The sequence below is a fragment of the Neovison vison genome, chromosome 5 (genome assembly GCF_020171115.1).
Source record: "Neovison vison isolate M4711 chromosome 5, ASM_NN_V1, whole genome shotgun sequence".
Taxonomy (NCBI): Eukaryota; Metazoa; Chordata; class Mammalia; order Carnivora; family Mustelidae; genus Neogale; species Neogale vison.
Window position 1 is genome coordinate 12,599,801 of NC_058095.1, and position 17,626 is coordinate 12,617,426.

Here is a 17,626-nt window from a genome sequence, read left to right on the forward strand (position 1 = left end):
CTTGCAAAATCAAGAAAAGCTGACAATCCACGTCGTCAGTGTAGTAGCCAGCGAGTAACGGGATAATAATGAGGACAGGTCCTTTAACTACCCCACGTGCACACCAGAGTCCGACACAAGATGCAAGTGAAGACAGCCCCGCAGGGGCAGGTGGTAGGGTCCGCGAGCGATGATTTAGAAACACGCCCTTGCTCCCGTCCTGTGTAAGCAGCGCTGGGTGCGGGCTGAGGGTGCGGGCGGCTCAGGGCACGGCCAGCTGGAGGGACGCAAAACCTGAGCATCGCGGCCGGGAGCACCGGCGGGTCCTGGAAGGTGGGGAAGGGCGAGCTTCGCAGCAGGTCGGACCGAGAGCCGGACTTCTCGCCGGAGCGAGGGCGGCCGGGAGGCGGGCGCCCGGAGCGGCGGGAGGATGAGCAGGGGAGTGGAAGGAGAGCAGCGGGCAGAGCAGCGGGCAGAGCCCAAGAAGCGGAAGAAAAAGAGGAGGAGGACGAGAGGGAGGAGAGCGAGCGGAGGGCGGGGAGGAGAGGGAGGGAAAGGAGGGAAAGAAAAAGGCGGCGGAGGGCGGCCCGCCCCTCCCATCGTCCTCCTCCGCACCCCAAATCGGGCGGGCCTGGCCCAGGCCGCCGCCTCCCCTCCGGGGCCGCGCGCAAAACGCGGAGGCGCAGACTCCCCGGGCGCCCGCGTTCGCGTCCGCCCCGCGCGCGCCCCCGGTCCCGCGCGCGCCCCCGCGGCTCCCGCGCTCCGGGCATGCGCGGTGGGCGGCGCCGCTCCGGGCCGCCTCTGCCGCCGAGAGTAGGAAGCGCGAGCGCCGGGCGCCGGGCTGTCAGTGAGCGTGGGGCCAGCCAGCCAGCCAGCCCGCGAGCGGCTCCGGCTCCCGCGCCCGCTCCGGCCCGACTCTCCCCGGCCGCCGCCGCCGCCGCGACCGCCGGCCCGCGCCCCCGGCCCCCCGCCCGGGGTCGCCCGCTGCCCCGCCGCCCCTCCCCCGCCCGCCCCCGCCCCCCCCCCCGGTCCTCCCCGGCTGCTGCCGCTCCCCGGCGGAGGCAAGAGGTGGTTGGGGGGACCATGGCTGACGTTTTCCCGGCCAACGACTCCACGGCGTCTCAGGACGTGGCCAACCGCTTCGCCCGCAAAGGGGCGCTGAGGCAGAAGAACGTGCACGAGGTGAAGGACCACAAATTCATCGCCCGCTTCTTCAAGCAGCCCACCTTCTGCAGCCACTGCACCGACTTCATCTGGTAGGTGCGCGCGGGCCGGGGCGCACGGCGGCCGCCGGACCCCCTCCTTCCTACCCACCCCCCCTGTCGGGGGCGTCCGGGGCTGGGGACCCGTCCCTCTCCAGCCCGGGTCCCTGCGTCCCGGGGACCCTCGCTCGGGCGCGCCCACTCGGGGGCCGACTCACTCGGGGAACTTGGGAGAGAGCCGGCCGAGTCCGAACTCTCGCCCGGCACGGCGCGCGCGCGCCGGGGACACTCGCGGGCAGGACTCCCGGGGAAGTCGGCGCCGGGTCACACACCCCCCTGCCGCAGGGGGGAGGCTGGCCCCCGCGCCGCAGCGACACCGATCGCCTCCGCGGGTCCCCTCCGTCTCCCCGGCGCGCCCGCCCTTCTGTACGGACAGGGGAGCGCCGCTCGCTGGGTGTGAGCGAAGGGAAGAGCGAGAAAGAGAATCCAAAGGGCAGAGTTTCTCGGAGAAACGCCCGGAGTAACGGGGGAGCGGCGGCGATTGCGCCGCGCGGTCCAAGTTCCAGACGAGCCGGGCTGGGCGCCTTCGTGGGGGAGGGAGGGGATGGGGGGTGTTGTTTCCCAGCGGGCTTGGACTCCTCTGCAACCTTGGGTCCTTGCCTACTGTAGCTTGGATCTGCTGGGCACGGGAGACCGGACTCGTCTGGGTGAGCCCAGGGAGAGCCCAGAGGCAGCAAACTGTTGAAAGCTTGCCGTGGGGGAGGGGGAATTAAAACCGAGCAGGCAAATGGCAGAAGGGCAGAGAGAGTCATTTAAAATAGACCCTGTCAACACGAGATTAGACCTGCAACCCGGTAGATGAGGACAGAGGCCCTAGTTAAGGAAACTACTGTAAGGCGTCGGAGTTCAGGTACAGAGTTTACAGTGAATGCCGGTATTGTGAGTCCAGGGGTTTGGGGTGGGGTGGGGGGGACTGATAAAGGGATGGCCTCCCGGGGTCTTTGAACCCTGCGAACTAGGCAGAACTGTATATACCCTTTTCCGGTGAGAGCTAATGGCTCTTACTCTCAAAACATCGGTGACACCTCCCGCCCCGAAAAATACCCCCCAAATTTAAAGCTGAACCTCAGGGAACCCCAGGTGCTCTAGTGTGAGCAGTAAGGAGTTTTTTTTCCCTCAGGTTGGCAGATACCCGGGCTTTTTCTATCTCGCCTTCCTGAATGTAGGTGGGAAACTCCAAGTCAGAGCTATGGTGACTCCGGGGACAGTGCCACTAACCCTCCCGGTGGCATGTATCTTGTTGGGGCCTTAGGCAGAACTTAATGGATGCCTGTGTGAATCCATCATCACCCCCCCCCCCAACCCGGGAGGAAACAACTCCAAGGGTAAAGTCTAGAAATGTGATGCTAATAAGATGCTTAACTTTTCCTTTATAGATGGCATCTGAGTTCACCACACCTGGGGGAAATCATGAGCCCAGCAGATGTGCTCATAAGGAGCTTAATTTTTTCCTTTATGGGTGGCATTCTCTGAATCCATCACATCTGGAGGAAATCACTTCTAAGGGTCCCACAAAGGTGCTATGATGCTTAACTTTTCCTTTATGGATGGCTATTTCGTACCTGGCGAAAGTGTCTGTAAGGGAGAGTCCCCCACAGACAGTGCTAAACGAGGGGCATTTCCCTTTCCTTTTTAGAAAATCTCAGAAGTGTTTTCACAAAAAGCACAGCCACCTCTGCGAATGATTTTCACTGTAGTCAGCCCATGAAGCAGTTGTGCTCAAAGTAATTGTAGATAAGGCTAACTAAAAGTTCTTGGAGCATCAGGGCAAGAGATTACTGCATCTAGTTAAGGGGACGTCTTCAGCCTCCCATGCCATTTGGGAGAGTCCATAAAAAGGGAACACTGAGACTCTGGACTACTTTCGGGGGAAAGTAGATGAATTAGGAAAGGTACTTGCAACATACATAACCAGGCTAGCCAATGTCTTTCCACTATCAAGTGCTCTAAAGGATTGAGCCCCTAATGACCTGCTGTGGCACTTCGGGTCAGGTGTAATGTGAAGTGGAAAATAAAGGTCTCCCTGTCAGCTTCCTCCCTGAGTAATTCCTGTAATGCTTCTCCATCTAACCAGAAACTACTTGAAAGTTCCGAGAAAATACCAGGATCATCTAGCAGTGGTTTTAACTTCGTTGTCTTTCATTGTGTCTGTAGGTCCTTAATTTACAAGTTTGTTCTAAGTATCAAAATACTGATACTTTAAAACTATAAATGTTTGGGCTTACGTGTGTTTGGGGGAATGACTAAGTTATAAAGATATATGAAGTGCTTTGTCAACTTAAAATGCTATGTAAAGCAAGAGATCATGACTAAGAATTGTAATGCGGTTCATCATCGTTGAAACAGTGTTTACAATTTTATGTCCCTGCTAGGGCTCTCTGCTCAGAGAATAAGTCTTCTAAAGTAATTTACCAGAACAAAATAGCTTCTGTATTTGCTTTGAATGTTACTGATGCTCTAAAAAAAATTAGATCGTTAACTTCAGATACAACCAATAAAAATGATATTTTGTGAAATCTGGCTCCTTTTAAACCAAAATTTAATGTGAGGTAGTACTGATTGGCAGTATCTAGACACCTATTTGAAGTACCTTCATAACAAATGAAGCCACTTTTTAGTTGCGTTTAGGGAGAAAAAGGATTTTCATTTTGTCTTTAGGGACAAAATTAAAGCAATTCCTTCAACCATAAAGTCTTTATTTGTTGAATTTTATACCAACTCTGAATATCATAGTCATGTTCTTGTCTGGAAACTTAAGTATCATTAACAAAGTGTGAACTGGAAAGAACCTTGATACATTGAAATAATTTAATGAGGCTTTGAAGGCTATACAGAGTTTCCCCCCCAAAGTTGAATTTATTCAGTACTCTAGGCGTGTTTTTGCTATCGAATCTTTGCTTTTCATGTACAAACCCTTATTCTATTGAATACTTTGTCTCATAATTGGCTTAAAATATGGTATACAACACAAAATATGTTAAGATACTTTGTTGTTTCTGTTTTTCAGGGGGTTTGGGAAACAAGGCTTCCAGTGCCAAGGTAAGCTGCCACGTTGGATTTTATTTTCAAGTACAACACGAAATAAGCATTCCAAACAGGAACAGTATTTCTAGTCATCTTTTCTTTGTGATCCAAAAAAAGAAAAATGCTTAGATATTTTCAAAATGAGGTCTGTAAATTTGGGCCGTTAAAAAAAAAAAATCGTATCGCCTAGTAATCTGCATATGGAGCTGCCTTTTTCTCATTGAAAAAAACCCTTCCTGTAACTTTATTTTTTGCCAAGAACATTCTTGTCAGAAACTGCTGTCTTTGTGTGGGTGTTGAGGAAAAGAAATGGAATCACTTTGTATTCATGTGGCTTTTCTTGTTCTTGCTCGTTTTTTTGTTCTTTATCTCTTACCTCTGTATCGGGTTGGACTCTTTGTAACTAATCTTAGGCCGTACATCACTGGAGTGATTTTGTGTTTTTAATTACTGATTATTGTTCAGAACAAAGTTAACACATTTTAAAGTTACCTAGATTATAATGGGTTGCTGTGCTGGGAGGCATGTTTTTTCCTTTAGGGTGAATGTGACCTTTAGTGTGTGTATACATACTACTGATTGCATCTGAAAAGAAATCCATTTATTTCCACCTTAGAGCTGTAGTCCTTTTTTATACACGTCAAGTATCTCATTTCTTATACTCTCCCTCTATTTGTTTAAACTTAATACTTTGTACCTTGTGAAGGCATCCCAGGGTCTTAGTGCACCTTTTAGCTCTCCTCACTATATTATGTTTGTTTAGTTCTGGTTACATTTCCCATCTGGGCGTCAGTTTATTAGGGCAAGTGGGAAGTGTATTCTTCAACTTGGAAAATATTATCCTAATGCTGTTTAATGGTAAGCACATTAGGGAGACACTGTGTACTTATAACTCAAAAGTTGTGCAAGTTGGCTTAACTTCTAAAGTTCTTCAAATTCATGAACTTGTTTCTTACAATTTCTTAATCTGTTTTCAGTGCAGGTATTTTATGGTGTAATATTCTACCTTCACCAGGTGCTTCAAACCCCTATTGAATAAAAATCAGTAACATTGGGAGATCAAGAGCTATTCCTTTAAAGGATAAAGAGAACAGTGCGTTGCATCCCTCTTTATAAGAGATGAAAGGAAGGTGGAGCTCTTCACATTTCTTAGTTGTGGACTTGAACTTACATTAGGCAATGTTTGGCTCTTGGCTTGAAATGTGATTTTTTTAAAAAGAAGTTTAAACGTGGAAAGTGTGGTTCTGGGCAACTGTGATTTGCGTCTATTGTTTGTTGTAATATTTGGGTGGGGACCTATGGAAACATAAGAATTCTTATTGGGGAGAAAGGGGGCATGTTAAACTGTACCATTTCTCAGTTCTACGTACTGAGACTTCAGGATAAGGTTGGTCTCTTTTAGACCTGCTTGTTGGAGTCCGTTTTGTGAAATCAGAGTGGCTATATTAGGGGCACAACGGGGGGCCTACATGACCCCCCCCCCAGACTGTATGGACTTTTTTGAGTGGCTTAGCAGATTAATAGTCTTATGTTGGCATAACTCCCATAAAGTAAAAAGTGAAATTCTGTCCCCTTCTCTCTTCCTCAGGGTAAGTTCTTTTCAAGTTATCCATTCACTCATAGCTTTAAGAGATCAAAATTTTAAATCCTGCCATTTGGTGCCCCCCCCCATATATGGTGGATTTTCTTCCCTGAATTGCCTTTAATTCTTGAAATTTAGTTTTTATAAACTAAACAAAACAGCAGTGACGATGTACTTTATGCACTGTTGTTTGAAGAAGTAAACCAAAAGTCTCCTTACATGAGTTTCTATACTGCATCTACAAGTCTTAAATCATAAACTATTTCATATACAACCTATTTGTATTCTGCTATCTGCTTGCCACATTTTGTTTAGCATGTGTCTTCTGTATTTGACTTCGAGTAAGCACATGCTGATTATCTTATAACTTCTGGATGTTAGCTCAGGACAGTGCTTTCTAATTGCACAAGTATACAGTTACCTAACACTTCCATTGTAGCATTCTCCAAAGTACTAACATCTGGCCATTTTGAAGTTGGCTCCATGCCCAGCATGGAGCCCAACATGGGGCTTGAACTCACAACCCTGAGATCAAGACCTGGCTGAGACCAAGAGTTGGGCCCTTGACCTACTGAGCCACGTAGGCGCCCCTAACATCTGACCATTTTAGATTACATTTAAGTTAGAATATACTTATTTTCTCTTCCTGTTCTCCAACTTAAAATCTTTCCTACTCTCTTTGATAGTCCCATTCTTCAAGGGAGTATCTCCTTCTCATCCTGTGCTTTTGGCAACATACCCTCTGGTGATGGTAGCTGGGGGTGACTCTCTTCCTCCTTATCTGTTTTCTCACCCGATGGAGGCGGCAACTTCTAGCTCCCGGTGTGTAGTAGGTCCCTTTGCTCAGACACGGTATCTGCAGCTAAGTATACTTTAGGGAGGCGCGTATGCTCCAAATGAGTCACTGCCTCATGGGAGCTGGCTTTTAAAATAGTCGTTACTTCACGGAGTCTTCCAGTTCTTAACATTGACTCAAGATGTGAGGTGTCATCCTTCAAAACTGGTTTTCTGATCTGTGCTACGTAGACAGCCTTTTATAAGCACATAAAGATTTTCCCCCCTGCTTCTTCCCTTCCCCGAGATGCAGTCTGAGTGGAAGCAGGGAAACTTTTCTGAAGATCTCTAGGATTGTACTTCATGGACACTCTGTCCTTTAGACTGCAGTCTGGGTGGGCAGCCCTGAAAAAGTGGGTATTACCTGGGCAGGTCACCCAGGAGGGTCCCACTGTGAACATTTACTGCCCCAAATACTGAAATCAGGGGCCATCAACACTGGGGAGAGCAAAGAGGAGTGCAGAGCAGATCCAGAAGCCATGAAATAATTAAGATTCTTAGAGCTGCAGACGAGCTTGTCCCTTTGTAGATCTGAAATCTACAGAATTTCAGACAGAATTTGCCTTTTGATATTTGTTTGGCTTTGCGTTCTCCTGGTTTGCTTGATCTACTCAGAGCTCATTTCCTCTTGCAAGTCTAGCAGGGCCCCCCACCCACAGCCTATTCCCCGCTCCTCCCATCAGGAGAGGGAGAAAGGTTTGTCTGATCTGGTCATTGATGAAGTTGAGATTCCAGCCTGGAAGGTCTGTCTCCTGTCTGTAGTCTTGTGTGGCCGGGATTTCCAAAAACTCTTGTCCTGGGAAGCACAGCCACCTGCCACGCTGCTCGAGTCTTGTCTTCTTCTGGGGCAGTGGAACCAAAATGGTCTTATCTATTACTTTCACCACTGGAAAAGGGAAGGAGCCAACTTGATCCCGCCCCCCCCACCAACAGGACTGGCACACTTCTCAAATTTCAGTGATAGAAACAGCCTCCAAATGTGCCCTGCTTATTTGATGTGCCAAGTAACTTACCTAGCCTGATAGATCTGATTCATCTTAGCATGTTTTTCCTGCTTTTCCCCCCTATTCTTTCATGTCACAAGTCAAAATGAACAACCAAGCTAGGATCTTTAGGACACCCTAGAGACCACATCAGAATCTATCCCCACCTATGACCATGATCAAGGGAGGACCGTGGCTCAGAATGATCAACACTGGATATTTGGGCAGGGGCGGGGGTCTGCAGGGAATCAAATGCATACTTGTGACTTCAGGATGCTGCTCTGAATCCGTTCTGAACCCGGAGCCTTTTCTCTAAGCACACCCCAAATATTGTATTTAACCTGTGACTTCAACCGAAGCTGTTTTCCAGCAGTTAGGGGTTAAATGGTTTCCCTCAGCCTTTGACAGTCCATTCTGAAGGCATGTTTCAGGGTAGATCTTTCTATCAGCTCACCTGAACGGGATGGTGTTTCTTATCCCTTCTATAAGGATGAAAGTTGATTGGGGTGCCTGGGTGGCTCAGCGGGTTAAAGCCTCTGCCTTCAGCTCAGGTCATGGTCTCAGGGTCCTGGGCTCGAGCCCTGCATGGGGCTCTGTGCTCAGCAGGGAGTCTGTTTCCTCCTCTCTCTCTGCCTGCCTCTCTGCCTACTTGTGATCTCTGTCTGTCAAATAAATAAATAAAATCATTTTTAAAAAATGAAAGTTGATGTTTGAGGGGGGAAAAGAAGTTCCTCTGCCCTCCCCCTCATGGCTGTGTAAGCAAAGGAATTCCAGAAAACCAGGCTGATTTAAGGGAGGATCACCTTTAACAGAGGGGATGCAGATTGGCAGCTTTTCACAAAAGGTTGTCTAGTTATCACAGCTTATGGGATGCTTATAGTATGCTGGGAGCCAAGCAGAGTGGACACCAAGTGCCAGGAGATAGAAGGGAGACTGAAGTCTGGGTAAATAGAATGCCTTTAACAGACTTGTCCTTCCGTCCTGGATCAGCCCTCCTAAACTAGCAACAATCCGCTGATTTTTACAGTTGACACCAGGAATTTCCGTCTTCAGACCTGGGGTTAGCATCTCAGCACCCCATTTCTCGCTGGTTACTCCTCAGACTGGAAGCTGTGCAAGCGATAAGTGAGCTCCCGGGGTCATCAGTGCAATTCCGGGAACACCAATCCACGGAAAGGTGTAATTGGAAATTCTAGCAGTTTTGCACTGAGGTCCAATCAAAGTATTATTTCCACTCCAAAGATGAAATTGTTCAGGAATACCTAAAACAAGCATGGTGGAGATGGCCATTTGGAACTGCTTTTGCTTCCAACACTTTCTGCCTTTGCAAAAACACACAAATACTTGGTAGAAGCAGGGACCTACGGCCAGAACTGCCCGGGATTCACGTTTGGTGCTCCATCCTTGTTCGGAAACAATTTCTCATTAATGGCTTTCCAAATTGCTACTTTTGCTTGGTGTGTTAAGTGCAAGCATGCTGTTTTACTTACACAGCCCCTGCCAGAATCGGATGCTGTAGCCTATGGAGGGGTGGTTCCTCTTTCTAAGCAGTAGGAATCCTAATACTTTCGAGGGTGAATCTAACATGGGAGTTTCTGCTTTAATTTTATGATGAAATGATTTTACTATGCTCTGAGTGTCACTCTCCTAAATAATGTTATTCAGACCCAAGTTTTTATGTCCATGAACCCTTAGCTTGCTCCCTTGTTTTCCATCAAAGGATTGTTTTCAAAGTAGCATTCATTGCAGAGTTTCCCCGTCAGAGTGAAGTCCTGCTCCTGACCAGGACATTTCAAGTCTGTTTTGCTTTTTCAGACTCATCTAAGGATGCTCTCCTGCTTTCCACCAGTCGTTGCAAATAGATTGCGGTTTCCTGGAAAGTGTCCTGTTCAAATTCTATATATATATATATATATTTTCCCTGCTACCACGTGTTTCACCTGTAAGTCTTAGCCTAAAGTTTAGTTCCGACCTTTTCCATCCTCCTCGCTAGTCTGGATGCTCTGCTTCTCCCAGGACCCTTTAGCCCATATTGTCTGTCGTCTCTGCCAGCCTTGAGAACAAGGATTGAGACTTATTTCCATCTACCGGGTTTAACGCAGTGCCTGACGCTTGGTGGAGACTGTATAAATATTTGCTGGGTGTGTGATTATATAAAAGGAGAGATATGATATGAAAGTCCATAGCCAGAAGGATCACAGTGACTTCTGCCTGCATACCATTTTTTTAAATCTAGTTTATAGTTCACAGTTCTGTCAACTAGGATAGATCTTTAGTGACTTAAGGAAAAGTATTTTCTGAGGCTAAGCATCTCTATTCAAAATAAAGAACAGAAAATGCTATTTTGTATCTATAAGTTCTGGGCAATGCTAAACCTAAGAGGGATAAAGCACTCAGTGTGCCTCCTGTCTTTAGGGATGTATCCAGGCATCCATAATGAATCTTATCGCCACAAATGTAGCAAGAGCCTATTATGGACCATAGCCTGAGTGGGGAAAGGTCTTGGGTTCAGGGTGAAAAATTAAAACCAGCTCCACCACACGTACTTGGTACAGTCCTTTAAACGTTCTGTTTTGCTTCGAGAGGCTAACTGCCAAAAGCAGACGACCGTGCTCCAGAGGGACTAGTAGCTCAACTTTATTGATCCTGGTATTTTTAAACTTCATGTACCTGAAAGGTTTCTGTGTCTTGATGAGGGACGGGCCGCCTGAGTGTGGCAATAGAAACACCCAAGCAGAACTGTTAGAACTGACTTAGTCACTTTAAATAGATCTCCCTCTACGGGGGCGCCTGGGTGGCTCAGTGGGTTAAAGCCTCTGCCTTTGGCTCAGGTCATGATCCCAGGGTCCTGGGATCGAGCCCCACATCGGGCTCTCTGCTCAGGGGGGAACCTGCTTCCTCCTCTCTCTCTCTGCCTGCCTCTCTGCCTGCTTGTGATCTCCGTCAAATAAATAAATAAAATCTTAAAAAAAAAAAAATCTCCCTCTACGGAGAGGGACGATGAACGGTAAAGCTGCAAGATGCCAGACGTGTAGGAGCGCTGACTTCTTGCACGCGTTCATCCCGGGAGCATCCCACGAAGCCCAGGCTCCTGTCCCCTTCTCCGAAGTGCGTGTGCTGAACTACCAGGCCGGCAGGGTGGAGCAGGGCTCCCCATTCAAACGGTTCTGCAGAAAACATTTTTCAGAGCCAAATGGAAACTTTTGCGGCACTTACAAAGCCTGGATTTGTATTAGAGGAAAGAATGATGCCACGAAGGGAAACATGGAAACATTTCTTGGTGACAGAATTAAGGCTTCGCTGTCCTCCTGTCAGAATTTCCATGACAACCCTTTATTTCGGGTCTTGTTTTCTACTAAACTATGAAACCTTAGGTTAGACTTTTCAGGCTGGGGAGGGAGGGGTACACTTCAGGATTGCTATGGCATTCAGTCAAATCTAGATGACATTACTGTGGCTACATTAAAGCCCTCTATTAAATTATACAAAGGGGAAAATGGCTTCTGGAAATAGATTTCTATCAAAAATGTAATGGAGGGGAATGATTTGATTAATTGTCAGCACAAGATCAGAATTAAGAGCAGGTTCACAAAGTAAGACTAGCAGGAGAGGAGTTAATTTCAAATGCTTTCACTTGGCTGTGGTTCCCTACCCCCCCAACCTCTATACTTCTTTAGTTTTGGCATTTTGGGAAATACAGGGTCCATCTGTATTATCTAAGCTAACTCCAAAAGGTAGTTATGATATAAGGGTAGAAATATAGGGACATGAAATTGTTTATAAATTTTAGATACAACTTGGGCAAACTTATAAGAGAAATGGGGTAAGAGAAGAGTATTTAATAGCTAAGCTGAGCGAAATTATTTCCTGGGGACGATCCGACTCCCATGGTTTCACCAACAGAATAATCGACACTTTGACTTTTATGGTATATACAGAAGTTCATGCACAGTAGCCCATGTTGTGGACTTTCCTGCATTTGAAATGGTCACCCATGGAGTGCTTGCTCTTAGACACCATTCTGAGCACTTTTCATTAATGCCTTTGATCATCACAATTTTGAAAAGGTGAGCAGTGTTACCTCCATTTTACAGACCAGGAAACAAACACTGAGGCATAGAAGCATAGAACTTGTCCAAGGTCACAAAACGTTAGAGCCGGGCTTCGAACCCAGGTGGTATGGGTCCAGACTCTACGCTGTGAACCCAAGTGTTTTGCTTCATAGTTCCTACTGTTTGTTAGGTTTGTGCCACTAACTTGACTATGGAGGTGTGGAAGGATGAAGCATTGTTCTACTCTAACACTGTGCCTACTGCTCATAGTGGGAGATAATGCCGGATGTGTGGACCTCTGTATATCATGCCAGACGCTGCTGGGCATGGGTCAGAGCCCCTGGCATCAGAGAAGAGGGAAACACTGGATGAAAAAAACCTTGAAATAGAAGTCCAAATGAAATAGGGGTTGTTGAAGCATTTGGGGGCCAGGAGAGATTTTCTGGGCTCATTAGGAAGTAGCTTTCCTTTTGGGCTTGGAGGATACAGAGAAGTTCCTTTGAAGAGATGGGGAAGGTTTTGTTTTGTTTTAAAGATTTTATTTATTTATTTGACAGGCAGAAATCACAAGTAGTCAGAGAGGGAGGCAGAGAGGAGGAAGTAGACACCCTGCTGAGCAGAGAGCCTGACTCACAGAGAGGGCTTGATCCCAGGACCCTGAGACCATGACCTGAGCCGAAAGCAGAGGCTTTAACCCACTGAGCCACCCACATGGCTGGGGAAGGTTTTCTAACAGGAAGGAAATAACTGGGGAAAGAGAAGAGGAGGGAATGGAAGGAACTCACGTGCAGGGAGGAGCGTAGGCCAGGATGGGCCGTGGGTGTGGGGGTCGGGGGGGCATACTATTCGGGATGTTGCCAGTGCCGACCCCCAGCAGAAAAACAGATTCCACAAATTTGTGTAGAACTACATGCTTTCCCCCACCGACTGCTTCTGGGCCAGCATAGGATTTGGTCTCTTTTTATGTGGTTCTTAGTTTGCAGAAGAAGGGGGGCAGTACAGGAGAGTAAAGCATTGTATCCCCTATGTGAAAAATTGTATTGGACCTTAGAAAGTAACTTTAGAAGGTGTGCGGCTTTGACACTATTCCAAGAGTCTCTCTCTTATGAAGCTGGTTCCACTGATGACCGCATCCTGTTGGAGGTCAAGTGTGACAGCATGGGAATTAATATGACCGTGTGAGACACGGAGACTAGATTTGTTCATACACATTAACAAGGGGAATAAGAACTAGCGTATTTAAAATCGGTTTTAAAAACTGCGTATTGTCAGAAGTTCCGGCTCATCGCTGGTGGTTGTTCCTTCTCTCCATGGTGCTAAACTCTAAAGATTGTTGTAACCTGATCAGAAACCTTTGTGAAGGCTGCAGAGCACTGTGGTTTGGAACTGACGATGGATTGTCGTGTGGGTTCAGACCTGCTAAAGAAAAACTCATGTGCTACTGCACCTGTGCTGATCCGTGCTTACAAGACACTCCCACCCAGCGGGAGGTGGCATTGCCCTTCCCACTCTGTAGGAGCAGACGTGGGGGCTGAGGGAAGTCAGGCCGCTGGTCCATGCTCTGGTGCCTTGGAGACCAGGCGGATTTAGTAAACATCTGTATTTCATGGGCAGTAGTTGTTTACTGTCTGAAGCTGTACTGATAAGTAGCCAATCCCTGTTCTCTCTTTCATTCATTCTTCCTTTGCCTAAATTACCTAACAAAGTATGATTTGTGATGCCGTTTGTTGTAATTGGAGTAAAACTCTCATTGATTCAATAAAGCTAGGCATGTGCTTGTAAAGGCTTTTGTTAACTTCCTTTTAGGTTGGTCTTGAAATTAAGAGGCAGTAAACGAGCTTAATGTACTTTACTTTTGAATGAGTGCATGCAACTATAATTCTTCAAACATGACAATGGGAGATTACACAAAAAATCTTAGATACTGCAACTTGGTCATTAACTACTTACAGTGTAGCGAATAGTTCAAAATCTAGTTTCATCTTATTACAAAGTGTTTTCTTGGGTGCACTTTGTAATCATAAGCCATGCACGGGTGTTTAACATCTGATAGGTGGATCACAAAACAATGATCATGTTATGAGTCATTTGCCTGATTTCGAAATCTTAATAAATCTAACTTTTTCACATGCTGAGTTTGATCATTAAGTTGACTTTTGTTTAGTTTCACATTACTTTTTTCAATCCAAATGACTCATTAAGATGGAAAACTTCATTCTTCTTAAAATTTCTCTCTACCATATGCGTGCCTTTAAAAAATCCGGGGAATTAAGCAGTTCAGAAGCATGCAGGACTGATTTTGATTTAGGTCTAAATGCAGGTTTAGGGGTAAAAGTTGAGATGCATGGTCTTTATTTTCCCATTTTGCTTAATTGTACCATCAAGCACCATAACACCATAACAGGGGAGTCTGTGCTCGTGTGATGGAAATTAACTTGCGAAATTGTATTTTATGAAGATTAATTATCAGGCAGGAGCTGAAGTAGTTCGTCTGATTAAGACTTGCTAGTAGTAGTCTAAAGTGAATCTAATACAACGTGGTAGAAGAATAATTAAGATGAATGATGATGGCATAGATCAGCGGTAACTTGTTCTGTGAGGCTCTGGGCTTATTAAACTTTATGTTCTACCTCTCATTATATTAATGCTCTCAGTGACTGAAAGCACAAACACAGGGAAAAATAAAATATTTGTGACAGGGGCGCCTGGGTGGCTCAGTGGATTAAGCCGCTGCCTTTGGCTCAGGTCATGATCTCAGTGTCCTGGGATCGAGCCCCACATCGGGCTCTTTTCTTGGCGGGAGCCTGCTTCTCTCTCTCTCTCTCTCTGCCTGACTCTCCGCCTGCTTGTGATCTCTCTCTCTGTCAAATAAATAAATAAAATCTTTAAAAAAAATATTTGTGATAACTTGGATAAGATTGAGAACAGGGTGCTTTTGGCTGACTCTCGTTGGTCCAGAACTAATGAAGGCTCAAGTTTTATCTCAAAATTTTGTAATGCATTGTTACCTTTTTGGTCCTTGTTTGCATTTCTTGTGTATCCCTTTTATGTTAAATTCAATATTTTGTGTATTCTGTCCTAACAGCCTACAACTATCTGGAGACTTTCTTGGGATATTTAACTTAAATGGTAGAACATGTTCATGTGAGATGGGCAAAATTTTAGTCTTAGAATTAAGAAAGCAGAGGGCCTGGGTGGCTCAGTGGGTTAAGCCTCTGCCTTCAGCTCAGATCATGATCTCAGGGTCCTGGGATTAAGTCCCACATTGGGCTCTCTGCTTAGCAGGGAGCCTGCTTCTCCTGCTCTCTGCCTGTCTCTCTGTCTACTTGTGATCTCTCTTTCTGTCAAATAAATAAATCTTAAAAAAAAAAAAGAATTAAGAAAGCATTGGATTTGATATTGCTTAAGTTACATGTTAGCTGATAAAAACATGCTTGTGTTTAAATGTAGGTTAATAATCTGAATTACTGTACATCTAAATTTGCCCCTTCATTGTCCTCCTTGGTGAGTTTTATAGTCACAGGATCAGGAAGAGCCACGTTCTTGGAGTTTTATTACGTAATCTCTACACCCAACATGGGATTTGAACTTACAACCCCAAGATCAAGATTTGCATGCTCTACGGACTGAGCCAGCCAGGTGCCCCATGTTTTTGAATTCTAAAGCAAGAAAGGACTATGGAGACTATGTCGTTGAGGTCCTTGAATTTATAGCTGTGTAGTTGGCCAGCAGAATCTAAGTGACTTGATGTAACTGCACATTTGTGACCACCTAAATCTCTAGCCCCAACTTCCATCCAGTGTTACCTTCCTGCTGCTCAGTAGCTCATAAACCTTTGTACTCTGTAGCCTTGACTCTTAAGTGCTCTTGCCCGTAAGCATAGGTGCTCATCCAATAATCTGTATTTTAAAAAACTCCAAAAAACAGGAATCCACAAAGTAGGCACTAGATTCCTTCTATTTGAAAAATGACTGTGCCTTCTAGACATGAATATGCATCTTGCTATAAAGTCTAGGGGTTTTGTTAAGGATTATACGTTTATCTTTTATGGTGTAGATGGCCAGTCTGGGAATAAGACCTTGATATTGTATTGGATGGGAATCCGTGAGCAAAGGAGACAATGACTTGAAATTACATATTTTTCTTTGACTTTTGTCTTTCCAATTTTAATGCTTGATTCTTTGGAAACAGCCTACATCCCTATGTTCCTTAGTCTACTGTTAATCTTATTCTGAAATATCACACCAGAGCTGATTTTTGCATTTTATATACATACTACCAGAAATATATATGCACAGATCAGTTAGTACCTGGTTAATTGGCAAATGCACATCTTTTTAGGAGGCCCCAAAACAAGATGTGAAGAGTGACTAAATGTAACCATTGAGTTTACTTGGTTTTGCCTTCTGTAGTAAAAGTAACTCCACCCCGGGTGACTGGGTGACTCAGCTGGTTAAGGGTCTGCCTTTGGCTCGTCATGATCCCAGAGTCCTGGGATTGAGCCCCATGTTGGACTTCCTGCTTTGTGGGCAGCCTGCTTCTCCCTCTGCCTGCCGCTCCCCTTGTATACACACACATACTCTCCTCCTGTCAAATAAAATCTTTAAAAAATGTTAATTACAAAAAAAAAACAAAACATTCCACCCTTAGAATTTATTTCAGGGCAGGAGAATAGCCAAATACAGAAGTCATACCTTTATTTCATAGTTCCAGTGGTGTTGATTTGAGGTTTTGACCTTGGAAATACAGAGACGGTAATAGAAACACAAAATATACAAAATGACAGATCTGATGATAGGTTTGTTTATGCATACCTCTCTCAAAATTTATTTTCTATCTAAATCCAAATGACATAAGTCTTGTAATCTTTCCTCGGAAAATTTTTCTTCGTGTCCTAGATTTCTAAGTTCCTTTAAAAATGAGCCCAGAATGATGGCTCTCTCCCCCCTCCCCTTGGTGAATTTCCCTGCAATATTCTTGGACATCTTTATTGCTGAGTCTTTGAGCCGTGTTCAAAATTAAGAAATTCTAAGTGGAAAAAATACCACTGCTGACTTGATGTGTATGAATAATTTTGAAAAATTTTGGTAGGACTTAAGTGTTGAGGGTAGGAAGCTTCTGTTCCCCCTTTGTGACTGCTCCTTTGTTCCTGCTTTAAGGAGGTTACTGCCTGCTCTGGATTATAGCCTGCTTTTTCAAATATTGCTGTTTTCTGGGGGAAAAAACTTTGAATCTAGGGTGGGGCAGTGACTGGGGACTTGTTCCTGAGACACCAACCACATCTTCTCTGCGAGTGATTAAAATGCCCCTGGCTCTAACTGGGGTTCTTTCTCATCAAGCTCCTTCTTAAACCTTTGGAAGAAATTGGTGGTTGTTTTTGTTTTTTGTTTATTGTTTTTTGTTTTTTTCTTCTTTTCTCTCTTCAAATGGTTATTCTGAATTTCTTTTATTTTTTTATTTTTTAAGATTTTATTTATTTATTTGACAGAGAGAAATCACAAGTAGACGGAGAGGCAGGCAGAGAGAGAGAGATGGAAGCAGGCTCCCTGCTGAGCAGAGAGCCCGATGCGGGACTCGATCCCAGGACCCTGAGATCACGACCTGAGCCGAAGGCAGAGGCTTAACCCACTGAGCCACCCAGGCGCCCCCTGAATTTCTTTTAGACCTAGGAAAGGTGAAAAATGATACAGGGTGTTTCCATAGATCTCACTGGCTTGTCTCAGTGTTCACATTTTGCAGATATTTCCCTTATGCTGTATCTGGGAGTACCTGTGTCTTTGGACCTGTAGAGCTCCCCCTGGTCCAGATTTTCATTGATTCTGATGCTTGTTGTGTAGCATACCACGTTCCTCTGTTTTCAGCCTGATGGCACCTGGGTACAGAGGTTTGGTTGGACTCAGGTTCAGTCTG

General features: G+C 45.6%; 1 protein-coding gene across 1 annotated transcript in view; it reads left to right on the forward strand.

Annotated features, from left to right (window-relative positions):
* The first annotated feature begins 984 nt into the window (after window positions 1–984).
* PRKCA (protein kinase C alpha) overlaps window positions 985–17,626 on the forward strand; it is a 392,310-nt gene continuing 375,668 nt past the window's right edge. Inside the window, exons 1-2 of the mRNA XM_044247588.1 lie at window positions 985–1,235; window positions 4,249–4,280. Of these exons, the coding sequence (XP_044103523.1) occupies window positions 1,063–1,235; window positions 4,249–4,280 (205 nt within the window). The 5' untranslated portion in view covers window positions 985–1,062. The remainder of the gene's footprint in view (window positions 1,236–4,248; window positions 4,281–17,626) is intronic.